This window comes from Symphodus melops (assembly GCF_947650265.1).
Source record: "Symphodus melops genome assembly, chromosome: 5".
Taxonomy (NCBI): domain Eukaryota; kingdom Metazoa; phylum Chordata; class Actinopteri; order Labriformes; family Labridae; genus Symphodus; species Symphodus melops.
This window is the reverse complement of record NC_136695.1, coordinates 9,884,454-9,902,910: the sequence shown is the minus strand read 5'-3', so window position 1 is coordinate 9,902,910 and position 18,457 is coordinate 9,884,454. Positions and strand designations below refer to the sequence as shown.

Genomic DNA, 18,457 nt, shown 5'->3' with positions numbered 1-18,457 from the left:
GCAGTAGCTCAGTCTGTAGGGACTTGGGTTGGGAACCGGAGGGTCGCCGGTTCGAGTCCCGGCACGGACCAAGTCCGGAAATTGGTCTGGTAGCTGGAGAGGTGCCAGTCCACTTCCTGAGCACTGCCGAGGTGCCCTTGAGCAAGGCACCGAACCCCAACAACTGCTCTGGGGCGCTCTCTGTGGGCAGCCCCCTCACTCTGAGACCTCTCCATTAAATGCAGAGTGAAAAACCGAATTTCCCCTTGCGGGATTAATAAAGTATATGAAAAAGAAAAAAAAAGAAAAAGCCCATTACAGTGTAGGCTTATGACTGAACATGACTGTCAGGTTCCCATAGTCATAGTATGTCACGTCATAGTAAAAATCTTGCTGCAGCCATTTTCATGAATTATCAAGTCATTCCGCTGTTCTTCAGCATACATAATTGGCCCGCTTACTTTAAAACAGTCAGTGCATTTTTTTCAATGACTAATGAAGGTAACGTGACCTTCGAGTTTTAAGACCTAAATGACTTTGTCATGTGTAAAGTTAAAGCAGAAACAGAACAGGGATTAACTAGACCACATGAATCAGAAGAAGGCTGCTATGGTCCCTTTAATGGCTGATATAAATACACAGACATAAAAGTCTGTTAATTACTGGCATTGTTGTGCCTTAATTGTACTTTAAAGATAATGGTGGAGTGAAAATTCCGCTGAGACAGTTTGTGGAAGTCAGATCCAGAAGCTCGTTTTGAGCTTGTAGTTCCCCCTCACTGTTGATATGTTTAGTCTGTCATATGTCCAAGAGAGGGTCTCATGTTACTAGCTCTGTGTAGCAGCTCCAGTGCATCCCAGAGGTAAGAGAGCTCTGATACGGCAGCATGAGATCGGACAATAACCAGCGTATGATTACTCGTCAGCAGTGTCACCTACATTTGACCGTGTTTGACCGAAAAGTCGTACACCATCTGCCTGCTGCCATTTTTAATCTTATTCTCGTCCACCTTTATAGGTTTTTGTCCCCTTATGCTTTATTTGGTAGCTGGTGTTTTGTATTTGGATCTTTTGAAAACATGTAGCTCTCTCCTTTATACAAATATACCTCACTCTCTGCTTTATGTCTTTTGTCGTTCCTCTTTAACACATTTAATATAGACAACAGACCAATTTTTAAACTCAGCGTGTGTTAGAAGAAGAAGGGAGAGGTTATCGAAGGTTTTCTTTAATATCTCCCTTCAGTGTCCTTGTCTGTCGATAGCAAAGTGGAACTTAGTGTCTGAACATTGAGCAGATGTGTCTGTAAACATCTAAGTGTGAAGGTAGGTAGAGTGAGTATAATACATGATTGTTGTTGTCTTATTTCCTTGATCTTTGAAGTGAGTGGCTTTACCTCTTAAATCACAGTCTTCATTAATCTGTTATTATCAGGCCCTCAATCAGTAAATTAGATTTGGTTGGATCTGTTAAACAAGGCTAAATTCTAATCTCTGCTTGGTAAACACACAAAGGCTGTGACACAATTAGCCCTTTAATCCCTCAGAGGGTACAACCAGAGACATGCCAGTGGCACTCTATCTAATTTTTAGATGGCACAGACACTTGATCACAAAAACCACAAAAAATGGTCTTGAGCGTGTGTGTTGTCATTGCATTTGGGCTCTAACAGTCTGTTTGTGGGCAAAGGAAGCACATTTATCTCAAACGCAGAGCTGTATGTGGTAAAAGGATAGCACTGCTCAATAATTCACAAGTGCTAATGAATGTTGCAGGGGATATGTGGGGCGAAACCAATTCTAATCGCCATATTATGAAGTCAGCCCAGTGTTTAGTTTCCAAGGAGACGCTCAATTGACATGTGTCATACAAAATGCATGTGAAGAGTTTTTAAGCACGTTGGTTAGGAGTTAAGAATCCACTGTAAAAGATCACACGCCATCTGTAGGACACAAACAGTAACACAGCAGTCACACTGAAGTGTCAACATCTTGATGGATGAAAGGCGCTGCTTTGTGTGACCACTAATTATTTCCAAGCACAAAACAATTTCAAAATTCTAATATGATGTATGGGCTCTATCGTTATAGAACAGAATGATAGGTCTCACACTACTATAGTCCTAATATAGAAACAGAGTTGCAAATGATTCATTAAATGCGAGGGAACCTGAGAAAGTGGAATTAAGTGATGTTCTTAAACTTGCAAAGCAAATTTGATACCCAGTCTGCTGTTTTGGGAGAGGCGCAGTATCAAAGGAGCAGCTCAGCTTTGAAGCACCTGAGGTCATGGTGTCTGCTTTTCCTCACACACCACACACAACGAAAGGTTATTTCAGTCAGTCAGAGGATGTTAAGAGCTTACTGTGCAAGTGTGATTGGGAGAATAACTCTGGAAACATGACACAACATGGCTTGTGGCAATGAGAAGTAAAGTTTTGGTACACAAAGATTCTAATTCTGCTTTTAACATGGACTTTGTTTTTTCAGTTTGCCTCTAACAGAAAAATAAAGGATCATGTTAAGTTTTCAAAAAAATAAAATAAAATGCAATAAATAGAATTGTGTATTGTTGTATTATAAAGTCCTAACCAGGAAATTGCAGTAGCTATAGAAGCTGTGTTATGTGAGGTTGGTTCATGCTATTAAATTGTCCCAATTTTATTAAAAAAAACAAAAACCCTCATTTTTTTAGGTAACCAGATCTTACCACACTTCACTGAACTCTTTTCTTCCCATTCATTCACAGGAAGTTGCACCAACAGTTTGAGTCATATAAGGACCAGGTTAAGAAGATGGGAGATGAGACAAAGCCAGTCCAGGACCAGAAGAGCGAAGCCCCAACTTGTGGAATATGCCACAAAACCAAGTTTGCCGATGGCTGTGGCCACCTCTGTTCATATTGCCAAACCAAATTCTGTGCTCGGTGCGGAGGACGAGTGTCTCTGCGGTCAAATAAGGTAATGCTGACTTGCATGCTAGGTATTCTCTGTTTCTAAGGACACACACAAACAAACATATTTAAACATGTTGATGTCCTTCTCTCAGGCAAATTATCAGTCCAGTGTGGCAACATTTAAAAGTAAACTGTATGAAATGCTATGCAAATCCAGTTTGATTCTTGTCAAAATTGACTCTTTGGGCAAATAATGTTTTCAGTTTATCAACATCGACTCCAGTTGTGTTTAAACTGTAACACACAGTTGTTTTATTTCACCACTGGAGGGAACTGTTCCTCCTTTATTTTCCCAAAAAGGAACCTGATTGCTGCTTTTGTATGCAGTGGCGCTCCAGTGCCTAACTAACCTCTGTAAAATCCTCCCAACAGACTAAGCCAAAGCGTTCAGTATTAGACTGCTAAAATTTGAATCATGAGCCGGAGTGTTTTTATGCAATGCCCTCCAATCCTTTGCTGTTGGAGTATGTACAGGAGACAGTACTGCAGGACCCACTAATGCCACTTTAAATCTCTCTATCTTTCTGCCCCCTTTCTTTCTTTCCTTTCTCCCTCTTACTGTCATTCTTTCTGCTGCATTCCTGCTCTCATGGAATTGCAACAGGAGGACAAAGTGGTTAGCAAATCTTTCTGAATTCATTTGGATGACTGTATGTCTTAACTCAAGCATTGCTCATGAAAATGCTGTGACATTTATATAAACACATACAGCAGCCAATAATGACTTGGAACAAACACAAAATTATGATTACTCTTGTCTGTGAGTCTACTATGAAATGCTGAAATTAAGTCTTCATTTACATTAAAAAAATACAGTTTTTAAGACGGTAAAGATATATTTTCATTGCGATTCAAAGGTTTAAATTTCCATTGTTTATTTTGTGGCATTTGGCATTTGTTTTATGGGCTAGTGGATAGAGTAGGAAACCAGAAAGAAAGTAGGAAATAACAGGCAGAAAAGGAGCCATAGGCCAGACTTGAACCCAAGCTGTCTGTGTGCGGTTTACAGCCTTTGCTTGACCATCTGCACCCCATACAAAGAGTTTTATAGAATAAAAATAGAATTTAAAGGTTATGCTTATACAGGGCTGAGGGACCATATTAAAGGAGCACTTCTCATATTATATGAATGAAGTTAAATTGACCCTTAACAACTAGTGCTGCCCAGGCTGTGCAAACAGTTGTATTATATTCTCTCTGACTCAAGATAAAGCTTAACAAAGCCTGAAAGATACAGGATGATCTTATTGAACGTTTTTTTAATTTGGTATTGATCAATATGGATAATCATCAAATGTGTGTGTTTGTGTGCGCGCGCGCCTGTGTGTGTGTGTGTGTGTGTGTGTGTGTGTGTGTGTGTGTGACAATAAGAAAACTTTTTTTTTTTTTTATAAATAGGCTGTAATGCAATTTAGGATCTTATGTTATTATTAAACCATGTTTCAATTGTTCGTTTCTTATATTAGTTGCACCGACAGAGGGTAAAAAGCTTTTCTAAACAGATTATTGGTTAGAAAAGATCGATATGAAATCACATACCATGCCCAAACTATCCCAATTCAATACTTACATGCAGTCTTACATGTTAACGGTAGAACAACATAGATCAGAAAGAGAAAGCTATAATATCTGAATGCATTTAACACCCCTATAGGCTTATCTATAACTAAGCAAATAATTAAAACAAATATAGTTATACAGGGCCAGCCAGATGGACACATCACAGGGGTCATAATCTCATTGTCCTTGTCCATATTAAACACACTTCTGATAGCTGTTTTATCTCTAAGCTGCTTGTCGTTTGGTGCAATGCAAATGACATTGATTGCAATAAATAAACAGTTTAAAGGCCACACTGAAGGAATGAATATCTGCAGGTTTAATCCTAACATCGAGAACCAGAACCAACAGGACATACCTTTGCCCTGCTTCCTTTACTGCCAAGACTACAGTTGTACAGGCTACCATTGTTCACTGCTAGATAATAGCTGGAAGATCAGTTACCGTGTTGTACAGATGGTGTTGAGCAATAACAGTGGCAGCAGGTTGGTGATGGATCGTCATATAGCATAGCAGAAGAAGAATGATCCACTGAGGCAATGCCCACTACTTAGCTGCTGGTGTCCCTGTCCCCGTCAACTTTGGGTGGATTCTCCATCTCAAAGGTCAACTTGAATACCAGATGTAAAGAGAAAAGATCTACTCAAAAAATCTAAGACATTCAAGAGAGATGCAGGAATATACATTCTATTCATAATAATGATGAACGTTGCTGTATAAAACCATGCAAGAAAGGACATTCAAAGGAAAAGTAATGAAATAGATAAAAAAAAAATGGATCAATTGCCATGGGAAGTGTAATAGCATATAAAGTAACATCCACTGTCATAGTGGTAAAAGACGTGAAAATAGAATACACATCTACAGGCATTAGTGAAGTGATATTTTTAGCTTTCTTTTTTTCCAGAAAAATTAAATATTATTCAGCTATTTTAATCCAGTTAAGAGGAGCACATGTGGCCTTTTTTTACTGCTCAATGCTTAGTACCACTATCTCTGAGCTCAAAACTGCAGCCATTTTGCCAATAATTTGGCAGTCTAGAGAAATGCAAAGGTCGCATTTATTTAAGCAGAAGATATGGCGAGGATATTAATGTATTAAGATGTTCCTCCACCTCCTCTTAACACTATGTATGCATCTACTAATAGAGTCCAACTTCTCTGGTCTGATGGGGGCTATTAAGAGAAAACCGGGTCAGGATAAAGGCAGTGTGTGTTGAGCTCTGACCAGATGAAAAGATTGTTCCTCGGTTCTTTAAAGAAATTATTTGCGTAAAGTGCATGTTAAAAGAGACAAGTCTTCCAATCAAGCACGATGCGATAAATTTTAATTGAACTGGCATGGAAGACCAACACATAATCTAAAATGTTTATCATGACACTCAATGATGTTCTACTATTGCACACGACGCCCCAATAGTAGAACCTATGGTAGAACATCTGAAGGAAATAGGCTGTTTTGGCTTGTGAATGTTGTTGTTTTTTTTGCTAATGTGTATATAACCAATAAAGAAAACTACATTTGACTAAGATTCGCAATACCACATACACAATAGACCTCCAGGACTTTTGCAATATGGATTGCTGATAATGTTGTTCTCATACTTGTAGTTGCAGATGGACAGAAGTTTTGATTACTCTCCTACAGACAACAGGCCACATTCTGGTAAACCCTGTCAGCTTGTTTGAAAGCATGTGTATCAGTGAAAGAGGTGGCGGTGGTGAAATCTGCCCTTTTTCCATCCGTCTACTCTTTCCCTCTCTCACAGATGGTGACAGCATTGGCGAGAGAGATCTTGTTCTGAGAAACACCATTGAATATTTACAACTCTGCATGTCTGGAGTGGCTAGGAGAGCCCAGTTTGTTGAAATGAATAAAAGGGACCAACATGTAAAGGTGTAAAGAAGTGTTAAAATCAGTGTTATTTCAAGTAGTTATTGTTATAACTTGAAAATAATCATTAATACTTTTTCATTAGTGTAGTCCAGACTAGAGAAATACATATACATATTTTTGGCTCCCTTCTTATTAGGTCACATTGTGGATGCTTGAAGAATGTTTGTTAATTTGGGGGTTAAACAGTAAAGCGCTTGTGATAAGATAAACTGTGTCAGCATTGTTATAGCTTTTGGAATCCCTTCTTGTCTCAGAGGACCTCCCTAGAATCTCCTGTGATGTAGCTTCAAAAGGGCCTGAGGAATCCACAGTCTCCAGGGAGGAAGTCATCTGTGGTTAAAGCTACATTTGAAGATACACAATCTACTTTTTCTCCCCTCAACATTAGTGATAATAAAGTGGTATAAAATTAATATAACATTTTATTTATACAATTTTGTATTTATTAAATACGTGTTGAGGGTCTCAGCACCTCAGTAGCTCCTCATCAGCATTAGAGGGTATCATGTGGACATTCAGTTCACAGCTTTTCATTCATTGGAAATGTATATTCCAAACGTCTCTTTATAACCAATGTTTGTATAGAAATTTCATGTTACTTGTTGGTTTATACATGACTTCATTATTGGGTACTTGTGTGTAAAAGCTAATGTTTGTGCTATTAACTGCATGCAATGTTCCTTTGATGCAACACAGAAAGTGTTACCAGTAAGTTTGAAAGAATCAGAATGCCTTTCAACGAGTTAAAAATTTTGGAAGAAAAGCTTAGCTCTTCATTAAGAGCAAGTAATTTATATATCTCTGCATCTTCACAAATAGAATTAAAATGGCAAATCCTTATGCACAGCTTTATTTTCCCTGAAACTGGACAGAACGCAACATATTTGGGAAAATTACATGCAGACCATTTTACAAATACATGTTTGTTAGAAATTAAAACATTAAAACCATCGAATAAAAATGCCAGCCTTTCATTTGTTATAAGTCAGAACAGATCTCTAAAGGGTATTTTCCCCACAGTACGTTAACGCAGCATAGTTTCTGACACCCTCACGTTTATATGTTGCAACCTCTGACTTCATATTCCTGCAGACAAGAAGAGAAATGGACCTACATAACGATGGCGACGACAGCAGCTCTATTTTTTTCCCTTCTTTTTGAAGCCCAAGACATGGTCACAGCACAGGCTGTGTCGATGACTTCGTGTGCTTGTTGACGGTAACACAGAGAGGAAGCAGTATCAGTCCGTTTTTCGTTTTTTTTTTTTTTTTTGCGTACCCGCGGTTTTCTGTCTGTCTATTAGACTGTTGGAGCAGAGCCTGGACGCGCCGCATATGTAATGAGGTCCTATCAACTCCGGCACAGCGCTGACTCTCTATCACATATGAACTAATACAGCGGTGCTGGGACACAACGTGATTTGATGCGTTCTTGTGCGGCTCACGTTCTCTCCCCCAAGACCTACTGACATTGGGTACGGAATTGTTTGCACGGTTTAATGGATTCAATGTGACGATTAAAGATTGGGATCCGTCATTCTTTTAAATGGACTGGCATCGTTGGGTGATTGCTTAGTTGAGAGAACCAGAGAAGAAAACCGCGTTGGTGTGATGGCTCGGATGTGGTCAGTTGAGTCCCCGGTGTAACCTTCACGGTGTTTTCAGCAGCCGCTGTCCAGCAGTCATCCTGTTGTCTGGACTTGGAGCTGTCCGCGGTGCTGAAGGTCGGCAGTTTCTTCACTATCAAGAGCAGCTGCGGACAGTCGTCTCCACATTACCAGGACTTAAAACGGTGATAATTCTGCGCAGGGATAGTGTTTTCCCTCAGTGGCACCATGGGTAAGCTGAGAGAGTATGAGGCTTTGACTGCATCGCCTTTTTTCACTTGTCATATTGCCTGCAAATATGAGACCATTTATGCAAGCAAATGTACAGATGGAATTCCGCTCAGAAAATCGCACACATACGCCCTAAGCCTTCACTGCAGTATTGTATCTACATAAAATAGCTTTTAAATAGGAAGTCATTCTGTATGTTGCGTTATTGGGCGCGCGTCACGTCTGTTCAAAATTTGAAGGCGTTTGTCGATGTCTGAGAGAGCGAGCTGAGGGGGATGTTGTTCCGACACACACTATTTCTCTGTAACGCCGTATTTTTGTTTTCTTACTTTACCCTCATCTCCCTCACGTCTCATAACTTCAAACAAGGACATTTATATCCATTAAGGCTATTATTGTTACTGGCGCGAACATAAAATTAGAAGCTCGTTAAAATATGATTCACCACGTGCAGCCTGCTTTGGAGCATGTGAATGTAGACGCTCAACTTTCATCCTCATTGGCCGCAAAATGAATCACACCAAAATGCCCTGTAAACTTTTCATTCTGAACAACTGACTCAAATGCCCTATTTCACGTTCTACTTCCACTGGGCAGAAACAACAAATAAATCAAATAAAAAAACAATAATCCGAATCAATTTGATGTTTTTTTTGTTGTTTTTTTTCAATGTACAACATTTACTTAAAAAAATGTTGCTAGTGGAAGAATCTGAAAAGGAACAGACACGTTAGAAATGAGATATATACCCTTTTTCAGAGATATTTTCACTTGTCATAATATGCAGCAGCCATTGACCTACATATGCACATAGTCTGTCATTGCAGCTGAACACACTTCCCCCAGTTGTGGCAATTATTTGCTATGCAGTGTATTTGATAGTATCTTTACTGATCCCAGTGATAAACAGGACCTATAGTCCAGACAGGGATGTTGTGAGAAATGCACCATCCCACTAACAATGAGTCTTTAATGGTTGGTTCAGTTCACATCAGTTCAGGTAATGGAGTAATGGAGTAAACATCAAAGTAGGATACCCATGACAGTGGTTGCCACATCAATTTTGCAGCATGCGTCATCTCTTTTGCACTAATATTTGTAGTTTTTTTTGCACATCTCAGATCTAGGTGGCAACATTTCTTTTAACAAGATCATACAATATATGTGGCAAAAGTGACATCCAACCTAAAGGCTCTCACTGACAGTCTAATTTGAAAGACGGAGAACAATTTTGGCAATTGATACATTTGTGAAAGACTGAGTTCAGAATGAATGCATTTCTGTTCTTGTTGTTCTTTAATTAAATATAACTTTGGAGCTGACTTTAAATTTAAATACACTGTGGTGAGCTGGGAGGATACTGCTGATTCACTCTGGAGCCTATGTTAAGTAATGTTGTAGTGCAGTTCAATGGCCACAAGAGAGAGCTCAGAGCAAATCCAACTGATACAGTGTATGTACGTATGTACTGTATATGTATATGTGTGTGTATATGTATATATATATATATATATATATATATGTGCGTGTGTGTATTCACTGCCTGGGCCATGCACATAACACACTTTAGTTTGATCGATGGATGTTTTCTTTTCATTGTTTGTCCTTCAGTGGCAAAGGTGTACTCTTTTTAGCACAAACATTTGTTTTTCAGAAGATTATTCAAGTTGGAATAACATAAACCCCTCAGTCTGAAAGGAAAGTATTAGAAAAGAAATTATTTATTGATCTCATGGTACCGGATGTTTGTCTCCCTTAATGCTGTTTCTCAGAAAATAGCCGATAGCACATTTAATAGAGTATAAATCTTCCTGCTGTGGTTGTGTTGTGGGGTTTTTAGCTTTCTATTTTTAGCTGCAGGTTCAATGACTATAAAATGTGCAAACACAGGGAGAAATGGCCCTGCCTGAGGGCTGCAGCCCCCAACCCCCTGCCTGTGCTCAGCTGAGAACGGTTAAGCTGAAGGGAAGTGTGTTTGTGTGTGTGCATGTGTATGTATTCGGAGAATTGTCGGAAGAATGGCTGCCGTGGGAGTACATACCTTTGTCTGTTAGCTGCTTTACTTGCATACATGTATTTATTGTTGAGTATCTGCATGAGTGGTTTAATAGAGAATGAGAGATACAATGTCCCATTGGTGTGGGCTGTCCTCACACTGTCTTTGGGCTGCCTCCCTTGCTGTTTGATTTCTCTGCCATGTAATGAAATGTAAAAGGTTCTGTTGCTGTCATAAGATAAAATAATCCTTTTTTCATCTCGCAATCGGAGAAATTTACAGTACATCTGGAGCTGTAATTCAGTATAATTAGATTGGTTTAAATTATTTCAATATCTGAGTGATTAGAGAGCTCAGGCTACTTTGTCTAAAGAAGCAAAAATCTACAATATAGCTTGTATTCTGCATGCTTTTCTATAAAGAGATACAACTGTGTAACCTCTTTGCCCAATGTTGCCTTTAAACCCTTTTGATAATCTCAAATGCACTTTTATCAAGCCCAAAATAATATTGTTTTTATTTCGTGGAACATATAGTTTAGCACATGTGAAATTTTGGCAGTGCTATTTTCCTATTTTAGTTTCCTGCTTTATTAACGGTGTAAATATCACTTTTTCAGTCTGACTCTCAATTGAATCAGTGTATTGATGTTTAAGTCTCAGTCTGCTCAACATTTACAGGACTTATGCACATGATTGTTGTGCTGTTTTTGAATGCTAGTATGCTATTAGGTAATCAGTGATGTGATAAAAGAGCTCAGCAGAGTCCAAGGGCTGAGAGCATGGTTAATTATTATTGGCAATCTTAGGCGGTGCAGAGAGACTGACTCTATGTTAATTGCCCTTTGGAGAGGTAAATATGTAGGTCATGGGTTCAGTTTTCTGTAAGGGAACTGGGCTGGTAAAAGCCAGGGACAGAATGAGTAATTAACCACAGGTGATTTATAAAAAAAGATTAATGAAAGCTGGTCATAAAGGCCTCATGTGTTCATATCACATAGGCTAGCACATGCTGCCAAACATGACTGTTCAGCCTGGTTTGCATAACAATTCTCTTGACGGTGCTACATGCATTAATTACCAGAAAGGATTGGCTTTGCAATGTCTTTTGAGAAAACATCCATTATAGGAGTTTTCTTTGCTTTGCAAACTTCAATCTCTTTTTGATGAGTTGTTGCTGGTACCTCTTCCTTCTGTATTTTGTTATGGCAGTGTGAGTTGTAATTAACACCCTCATCTGTCACAAACCAGCTCAAGTAGTAAACTCTGAATCTGTGTTTTCCATGTTCTTAACCTGTACCTATGGTTACATGGGATTACAAATTACAGATTTTTTCGTAAACTTGGGGTTGGGGACTCTCAGATTTGTCTAAAAACTCTTTTATCACCCTTTGCTTTGGGCCATCCACCTATAAGAGAAGCAGCTGTGGTTTAGGCTTTGGTTTCTAATCCAGCCTTTGAACTGCTGTACCCAGTAACTTGTTCAGACCAACACCAAGGTTTTATTAATCTAGAAATAACATATCATTCAGTATTTATTTATTCAGTGGCAAGCAATAGACTCATTGATGGTTGGCAAGGCTGCATTTAGAGCTCCCTCACACTAATAACAGTAATGCACTGACTCAGCACTGGGACTGTAAAGGTGGTGGTGGTGAGGGGGGTGGGGGCTGCAGTAGCTCTTGAGGCTGTCTGGCCTGTCAGTCATTTTGCAAGTCTCTGTTTTTCTCAGGCACATTTAGGGTGTGCTCCAATACCGGTACTTCCATACTATTACTACTTAAGTGATATACTATTTGTAAAGTTGTATTGTTCTTATTTGTAGATTAATAATGTTAATGGTTTTAGCTTTATAGCTAACTTTGGCCCAACAGTTGTGTTGTGCATGGTCCCTTTAACAAAATAATTAAGCAAAGCTAAACTGTTAAGTATGCAAAAAAGAATTAAGAAATCCAAATGCATATATTCAAATGTAGCACAAACCATACAAGGAAGACATGGCCATCCAATTAATTTGATAATTTACACATTTTTGATTGTTCTGATCCACAATGCTTTGCAGGAGATACATAGACAGGGTAACTTAAAGTGAGCAGAAAGATGTGCAACAGTGCACATTGGATATACAGAATGTATCAAATCAAACACGATGTTATGAAAATCTAAAATACCCAACAAAATAGAAAGATGAGGTCACCAAGAGCAGGTCTGAAAAATATTTCCCTCTACCTTATATCAAGTAATGTAGCTGTACAAAACAAGTATTTTCCCTACAGGTTTCTGGCTTGAGCCAGAATGTTGAGCTTTACCTTGTAGTGTGTGTGCACATCTTTGAACATTTGTGTGTTTAGAGATCAGCGCTCCTGTCTGTTGGTGGATTTATTAGGCTAATGTGGTGAGCTTGCTGCTTGGGCTGCAGTATAGAGCAGAGAAGGGCACAACATCACTAAGCAGTAAAAGCCTCCATCTCTCCAGTTCTTGTAGAGTATAACAGAAGGCAAATGTAGCTGGTCTTTTCCATTTATCACTGAGGAGCACCTTCATTAAAATGAGAGTTATCTCTGCAATCATTCGTCATATTGGCCGCTGCAGTTTTTTAACCAGAAACAAGAGTTTATTTGTAATGTCATGCAATCAAACATGTAAGCAAATCTATCTACAATTTAGGAACCTTTACTGCCGTCTTTAAAATCTAAAGGGGTTATTAAGATTCACAGACTCAAAATGTTTAAAATAATATACTGACCGCATATGAATTTACCTTTAAATATGATCAAAGGCTGCTGAATGTGTAAAATATTTCATAATTCACTTCATCTACACGAATTGTCATTGGCATTTAATAATATTGTTGCTGTGGGCTGAAAATACGGAAGTCAATGTTTTTTGACTTCTCTTAAAGTTGAATCTCTTTCTCGAAAAGTGTGTGGATAAAGAATATTTTCACCCAGTTACAGCAATATGCCTCACAGTTATGTTGCACCTTCACCTAGAATAAACACTCAAATCACTTCATTACTGTTCATCATACATTATATAAGACCACCTACCTGTCAGTCACCATTCCAAACTATTAACGCTCCCTTTCCTTTCCTGCAGGTTATGTGGGTATGCAATTTGTGCCGAAAACAACAAGAAATCCTCACCAAATCGGGGGCATGGTTCTATGGCTCGGGTCCTGGTCAAGTGCGGGGTGTGTTTGAGGGTGGGCCGCAGGGGAAGAAGGCCAAACTGCAGGACCCGTCCTTGTACCCCTACCAGGGAGCTTCAGGGGACTTGACACCAGCGTCAGACAGAAGCAGACCTCACGGCGGGCACCTGCCCAGACAGTCATCCCTTGACAACGGCTCCGGGCTGAGGTACTTGGGACCAGACGCACCAATAGACAGGTCAGTACAGTGTGTGAAGAAGAGCATACACCTGCAACATGCTCCATATAAAATACACTAAGTTGTTTTCATTAAGTTGTGTAGATAATTAAATTGTTTGACCAAAGAATAATGCATGAAGCTACGGACTTGCATATGATGCCATTTTATAAAGGTTCATAGACATAACTGCATAAGTGCCTTTTAGCATTAGCTTTAAGAGCAGAGATTGAAGCGTCTCAAGCCGAAGTATAAGATAAATGTCTCCTAGCAAGGTAGTCAAAGTCCATATCAAACAGCTTGTACATAGAGCCCATGAGGCCTATAATGGAGACAGAGATACCAATACTTTATATGACATTACTCAGCAATTCTTCAATGGTCACTCCCTCTCCTTTACACACACACATAAGACATAAACAGAAATAAACAGAACACAGCACATATCAACTCAGATGGGCAGCGTTAATCAAGGAATGATGTTGAAATTAAAGGGTGTTTAAATTATCTTGTATACAATCTCTGCTATTAATAGAAAATGCAGTTTTGAAACTTAAATAACTGATTTGTCAGGAAGGTTTGTCGGCCAGTTTAGACTCTGCAGGGTAATAAAGCATTTATACCATGCTTTTGGAGTTGACAAGCAAGAGTAGGTCTAAATTCAGTGTGGAACACCATGTTCAATTTGTTTGTGTGCACCCTCTGAGTGGCAACTTCGGAAGATGACAAAGCCAACATGATGTGGTTGTGAATCTTGTATCTGGTTTTCTGTTTTTTGATACTGATGTCAAATAAGGTAGTTACTTTGTTGTCCACATGGGGGCTCCTTTCTCTATCTTCTGTCAAGGAGAGGAGGAGCAGCTTGTATGCAGGATTTACATCATATATAAAAATATGCACTTTCACAGCAGGGAGCCATTTCAGAAAACCTCTCTCATGTCCTTGTTTGCAATAAGTGTAACCAGACACTATACTTAAACTTGACTTAAATGCGAGACATGTACATATTCAAGCTTATTAAGTTGTAGCAGGTGAGCACGTACATTTAATGCTTTCGCAGTATAGAAAAGCTGCTATGAAATTGTGACACTAACTTAGCATCATGGTTGTTTTTACGTAATATTGCCCAATGTCTTGGTAAACTTATTTACCTAAACTGCAATAGACACCATTCATTACTTCAACAAAGTGCAGAACATCCCCAGGAACTGCAAATTATAATCAAAGCAAAACGACTATAAAGACTCTGAATAAAAATATAGAACATAATCCATCTTGTCCTCAAATGTCCGGCTGCTTTAAGGGGGTTTTAAAGGATAATAAGAATGACTATAGATCAGACTATAGATCCGACTGTTCCAAGCACTCAGTCATCCGGTTACTTTCTGTTCCAGTCCAGCCTCTCATCACCGTGTATTAATTAACTGCCTCACTGAAGAGGTAGAGATGGTACTGGGGAACGAATCTCTTTTTGGCATTGCCTATATTTTTAGTGACACAACAGGAAACAGGCTGTCTGAGAATTCCACGGATAATGCCGATGATGGATAGCGGAGAGTCCATAAATAGAACTCCCACTCCATAAGCACCAAAACCAACTTTCATTAATCTTAAAGAATGTTTAAATTAACTGCTGTATTTGTTCTGCTGAAAAGTGGAGGGGGAAAAGCTGACAGACTATTTAAAGGAGAAATAACTCTGGAAGGTCTCTAATTTATCTTGTTCTTGGAAGTGTCATTTGAATGAACACACAGATATGCCAGGACAGCTGCAGTGTTGGGTGAGGCTGGTGAAACAACAATGATTACACTGAGATTGGAACACACTCAGTGGTTAAATTTCCTCACAATCTGCATTTTTTAAGCACATTCAGCCAAGCAGAAGATTCATGCAGGCTGCTGAAAGTGCTGAATGAAGAAACACTTACCCAACCTGGACTGGTTCTCTAAAACCCAGAACAACCACTGTTTTTGATGATAAAGCTTCATGCCTCCGTCTATCACAACACAGTCTAACAAAGAACGTCTCAAAGGCCAATGCACCCTATTTATAAAAGCTATTAATTATGGCACTAGCCACTGTGACAACAACCCCTGGTTTGAAAACTTTTCAGGCATTTAGTTTGACCTTCAGTCACCACCGTTTGGGTTTTCTGTAGCCATAAGCTACCATTTTAGGATGAGGGGGTGTGGGTAGAGATGGGTGGTTGGAGAGGGGTGAGAGGTTACATAGGCCAATACAGTCTTTGCATGTGGCTAATTCATTTGGTGACAAAAGAGCTGGTTAGCAAAATGAAATTCTGTCTGTGGTTGTTGCTGACCAGAGTTGCTTATTTATAAAGTAAAGAAGCTGGGCTTAAAAGGAGTTGGTGGAAAGTAGTGGTCCGACTGCTTGATTTTGAATCTATGGAGGGAGAACAACCAGTGTTGAAAATAGACCTTCTGGAAGACTAAAAGAACTGGTATTTTCATCACTTTGGCCTTCCAACAATATATGTAACTCCTTTGCACTGGCAAACAATCTAACAAGCCAGGTACAGTATGTAATGAACTGACTCAGATACCTACCTATAAGTGTGAACATAATAGTATTGTTCTGCAAGTATTTCCACTTGCAGAACAAATAATAATATTAATTATTATTAATAATGTGTTTATATAGTGCCTTTCAAGGCACCCAAGGACGCTTTACAGTGGTGAACAGGGGGGTAATAGTATACGGATCCAAAAATGCATAAAGATCCACAAAAGCATACAAAAATCCACAACTGCATACACTGATTTAAAAATGTGAACCTCTTCCTGCAAATATGTATAGACATTTTAAATGAATACGTAATTAATAACTGAAAAGGTGTTTATGGTTCAATAGTTGAAAATATATTTAAGTCACCAGTTGCAATTGAGGACGGCCTCTCAATTGACTGTTACCTGTGACTTTGGCAACTCTGGCAACCAACATCCACAAGTGTGTTTATGGATCCATGATTGTCTTTGGTAAGGGTTTGTTTGCCCTGAGCTCAGCTCAAAGGCTTGCCGTGACTAAATGTAACTTTTTCAAACCAGCTTCAATGGTCACTTTTGTTGAATTGAGGAGTCATTTCAATCAAACCAGCAACCCAAATAATTCATATACTACAAAGTATAACACAGTTTTCTTCAAAGCATGTTCATGACACACTCTTTTAAATGAGGCTTGCCTCTTAGCTTTTCACAAGGTATCCTGGCATGCTTCATGCGAGGAATAAAGCACTTGCAATACACGTAACTAGAGGCCAAAAAGCAACAAGGTTAGGAGCTTTGTAGATCTGTTTACATATGTGTACCTGTATGCCTTTGTGGTTTTTTGTACATATCTGTGTACATATTAGTTGACTTTTTTTTTTACATTTGAAAATAGCTTTACCCCAATGACAACTCCATAGTTCTTAGATCCAGTCAAATAAAACACAAAGCAAGTCATGATACTTGTGAAATATTTGCAGGAAAGGCCATATAAATATCAACAACATAAATACAGGAAGATATTTAGATTGAAGTTAGATGAATTGACAAAATTTATTGACATTACGGACATCTAGCAGACAGCTAGCCTGTTGCTAAGCCCTTAGTATGCATAATTAAAATGTTTTAAGTGATTTTAATGAGTAAGTTATAAAATACACCCCCTGTACAAAAAAGAAAAGAAACAAAGTTTAGAAACCAAAACTGTTTCATTTTTTTTGTTTTTGTTTTTTTTACCAGACTCTTCATGTTTTTATTCTTTTGTAAAGTTAGGCTTTGTGGAGACTGACCCTATTTTGTAGACAGCCTAAATCAGCCACTTGAGGAACATCAGTTTTTGTCCCTTGCATGGCATTGGCTTCACTTTTCATCGATGGAGGTTGTTAGTCCACCAGAACAGGCCCCATCAGATTATACATGTATTTGTATCAGCCTGTAAGATCATGCTGTGTCAAAGTAAGGTCTGAAAAAAAAGCCAATCCAATCACTCCATTCCGACCAAATGAAATAATTGGATGGCTTGACAGCATGTGTACGTGCTTCCCTATGAACTCTGCTTCTGCAGTCATTGTGCATGAGAGTTTCGACAATCTAAAGCCAGGGAGCCAGCAGTCACACAAGAATAACAGAGGAGGGAAGTTGGATGATCATGACAACTTTAGGCTGTGCTACTCTCCCCAACTTTCTCTCTAATCGACTCACTCTGCATAATAAGTGAGGCAGAGCGTATTTAAATTGGAGGGGTGGCTTTGACTTTGGGGTCACATAAAAGCCACAGCTTTAACATGTAATCTGAATAAATAATTCCAATTAAAGTGGATTTCAGATTTTGGAGCATTTGTAGTTTTGGTCATCATTCCTAGCAATAATTCAGAACAAGACGAAAACATTTGAGTCTTGTTTGTCTCTAAACCACCTGCTCAGAAGTGAGATTGAAAGTTAAAAAATCCTCTTTTTATGATCATTGTGCAATCTAAAAGTGTTTGTGGATAACTACAGTTAATGCATTGGGATATGGTTAAGGCTGAATTCAATCTTAAAATCGAAGGAAGGATGAACTCAAACAGCTGACACAATAATGTGTCATTTTGCATCTGTTAAATAATTGGTTTAGATAATATTACTAGTCTGTAAACTTCCTTCCTTGTTTGATGCGAGAACACTGTTATAGAGCCATCATATAGGTCATTAGCATCACCTTTCTGTGCCTGTCATACAATAGCTTGTTGGCCTGGACATTTTTTTTATTGTGTAATTATATCCGATTTTACAGAATAAATAACATGCAGAAGACCACAAATGATTTCTTTATCACATGTTTTAAATAAGTTTACCTTTACTTACAATTGTTTTATGTTATAGTC

General features: G+C 38.7%; 1 protein-coding gene across 10 annotated transcripts in view; it reads left to right on the top strand.

Annotated features, from left to right (window-relative positions):
- The window catches only part of rims2a (regulating synaptic membrane exocytosis 2a), a 137,661-nt gene that overhangs the window by 23,567 nt on the left and 95,637 nt on the right, over positions 1 to 18,457 (top strand). For 7 of the 10 annotated variants that reach the window (XM_079343435.1, XM_079343431.1, XM_079343429.1 and 4 more), the window contains exons 5-7: positions 2,727 to 2,937; positions 3,538 to 3,549; positions 13,322 to 13,611. In XM_079343435.1, the coding sequence (XP_079199561.1) occupies positions 2,727 to 2,937; positions 3,538 to 3,549; positions 13,322 to 13,611 (513 nt within the window). The remainder of the gene's footprint in view (positions 1 to 2,726; positions 2,938 to 3,537; positions 3,550 to 13,321; positions 13,612 to 18,457) is intronic. The other 3 variants (XM_079343437.1, XM_079343438.1, XM_079343436.1) reach the window with 1 other exon arrangement.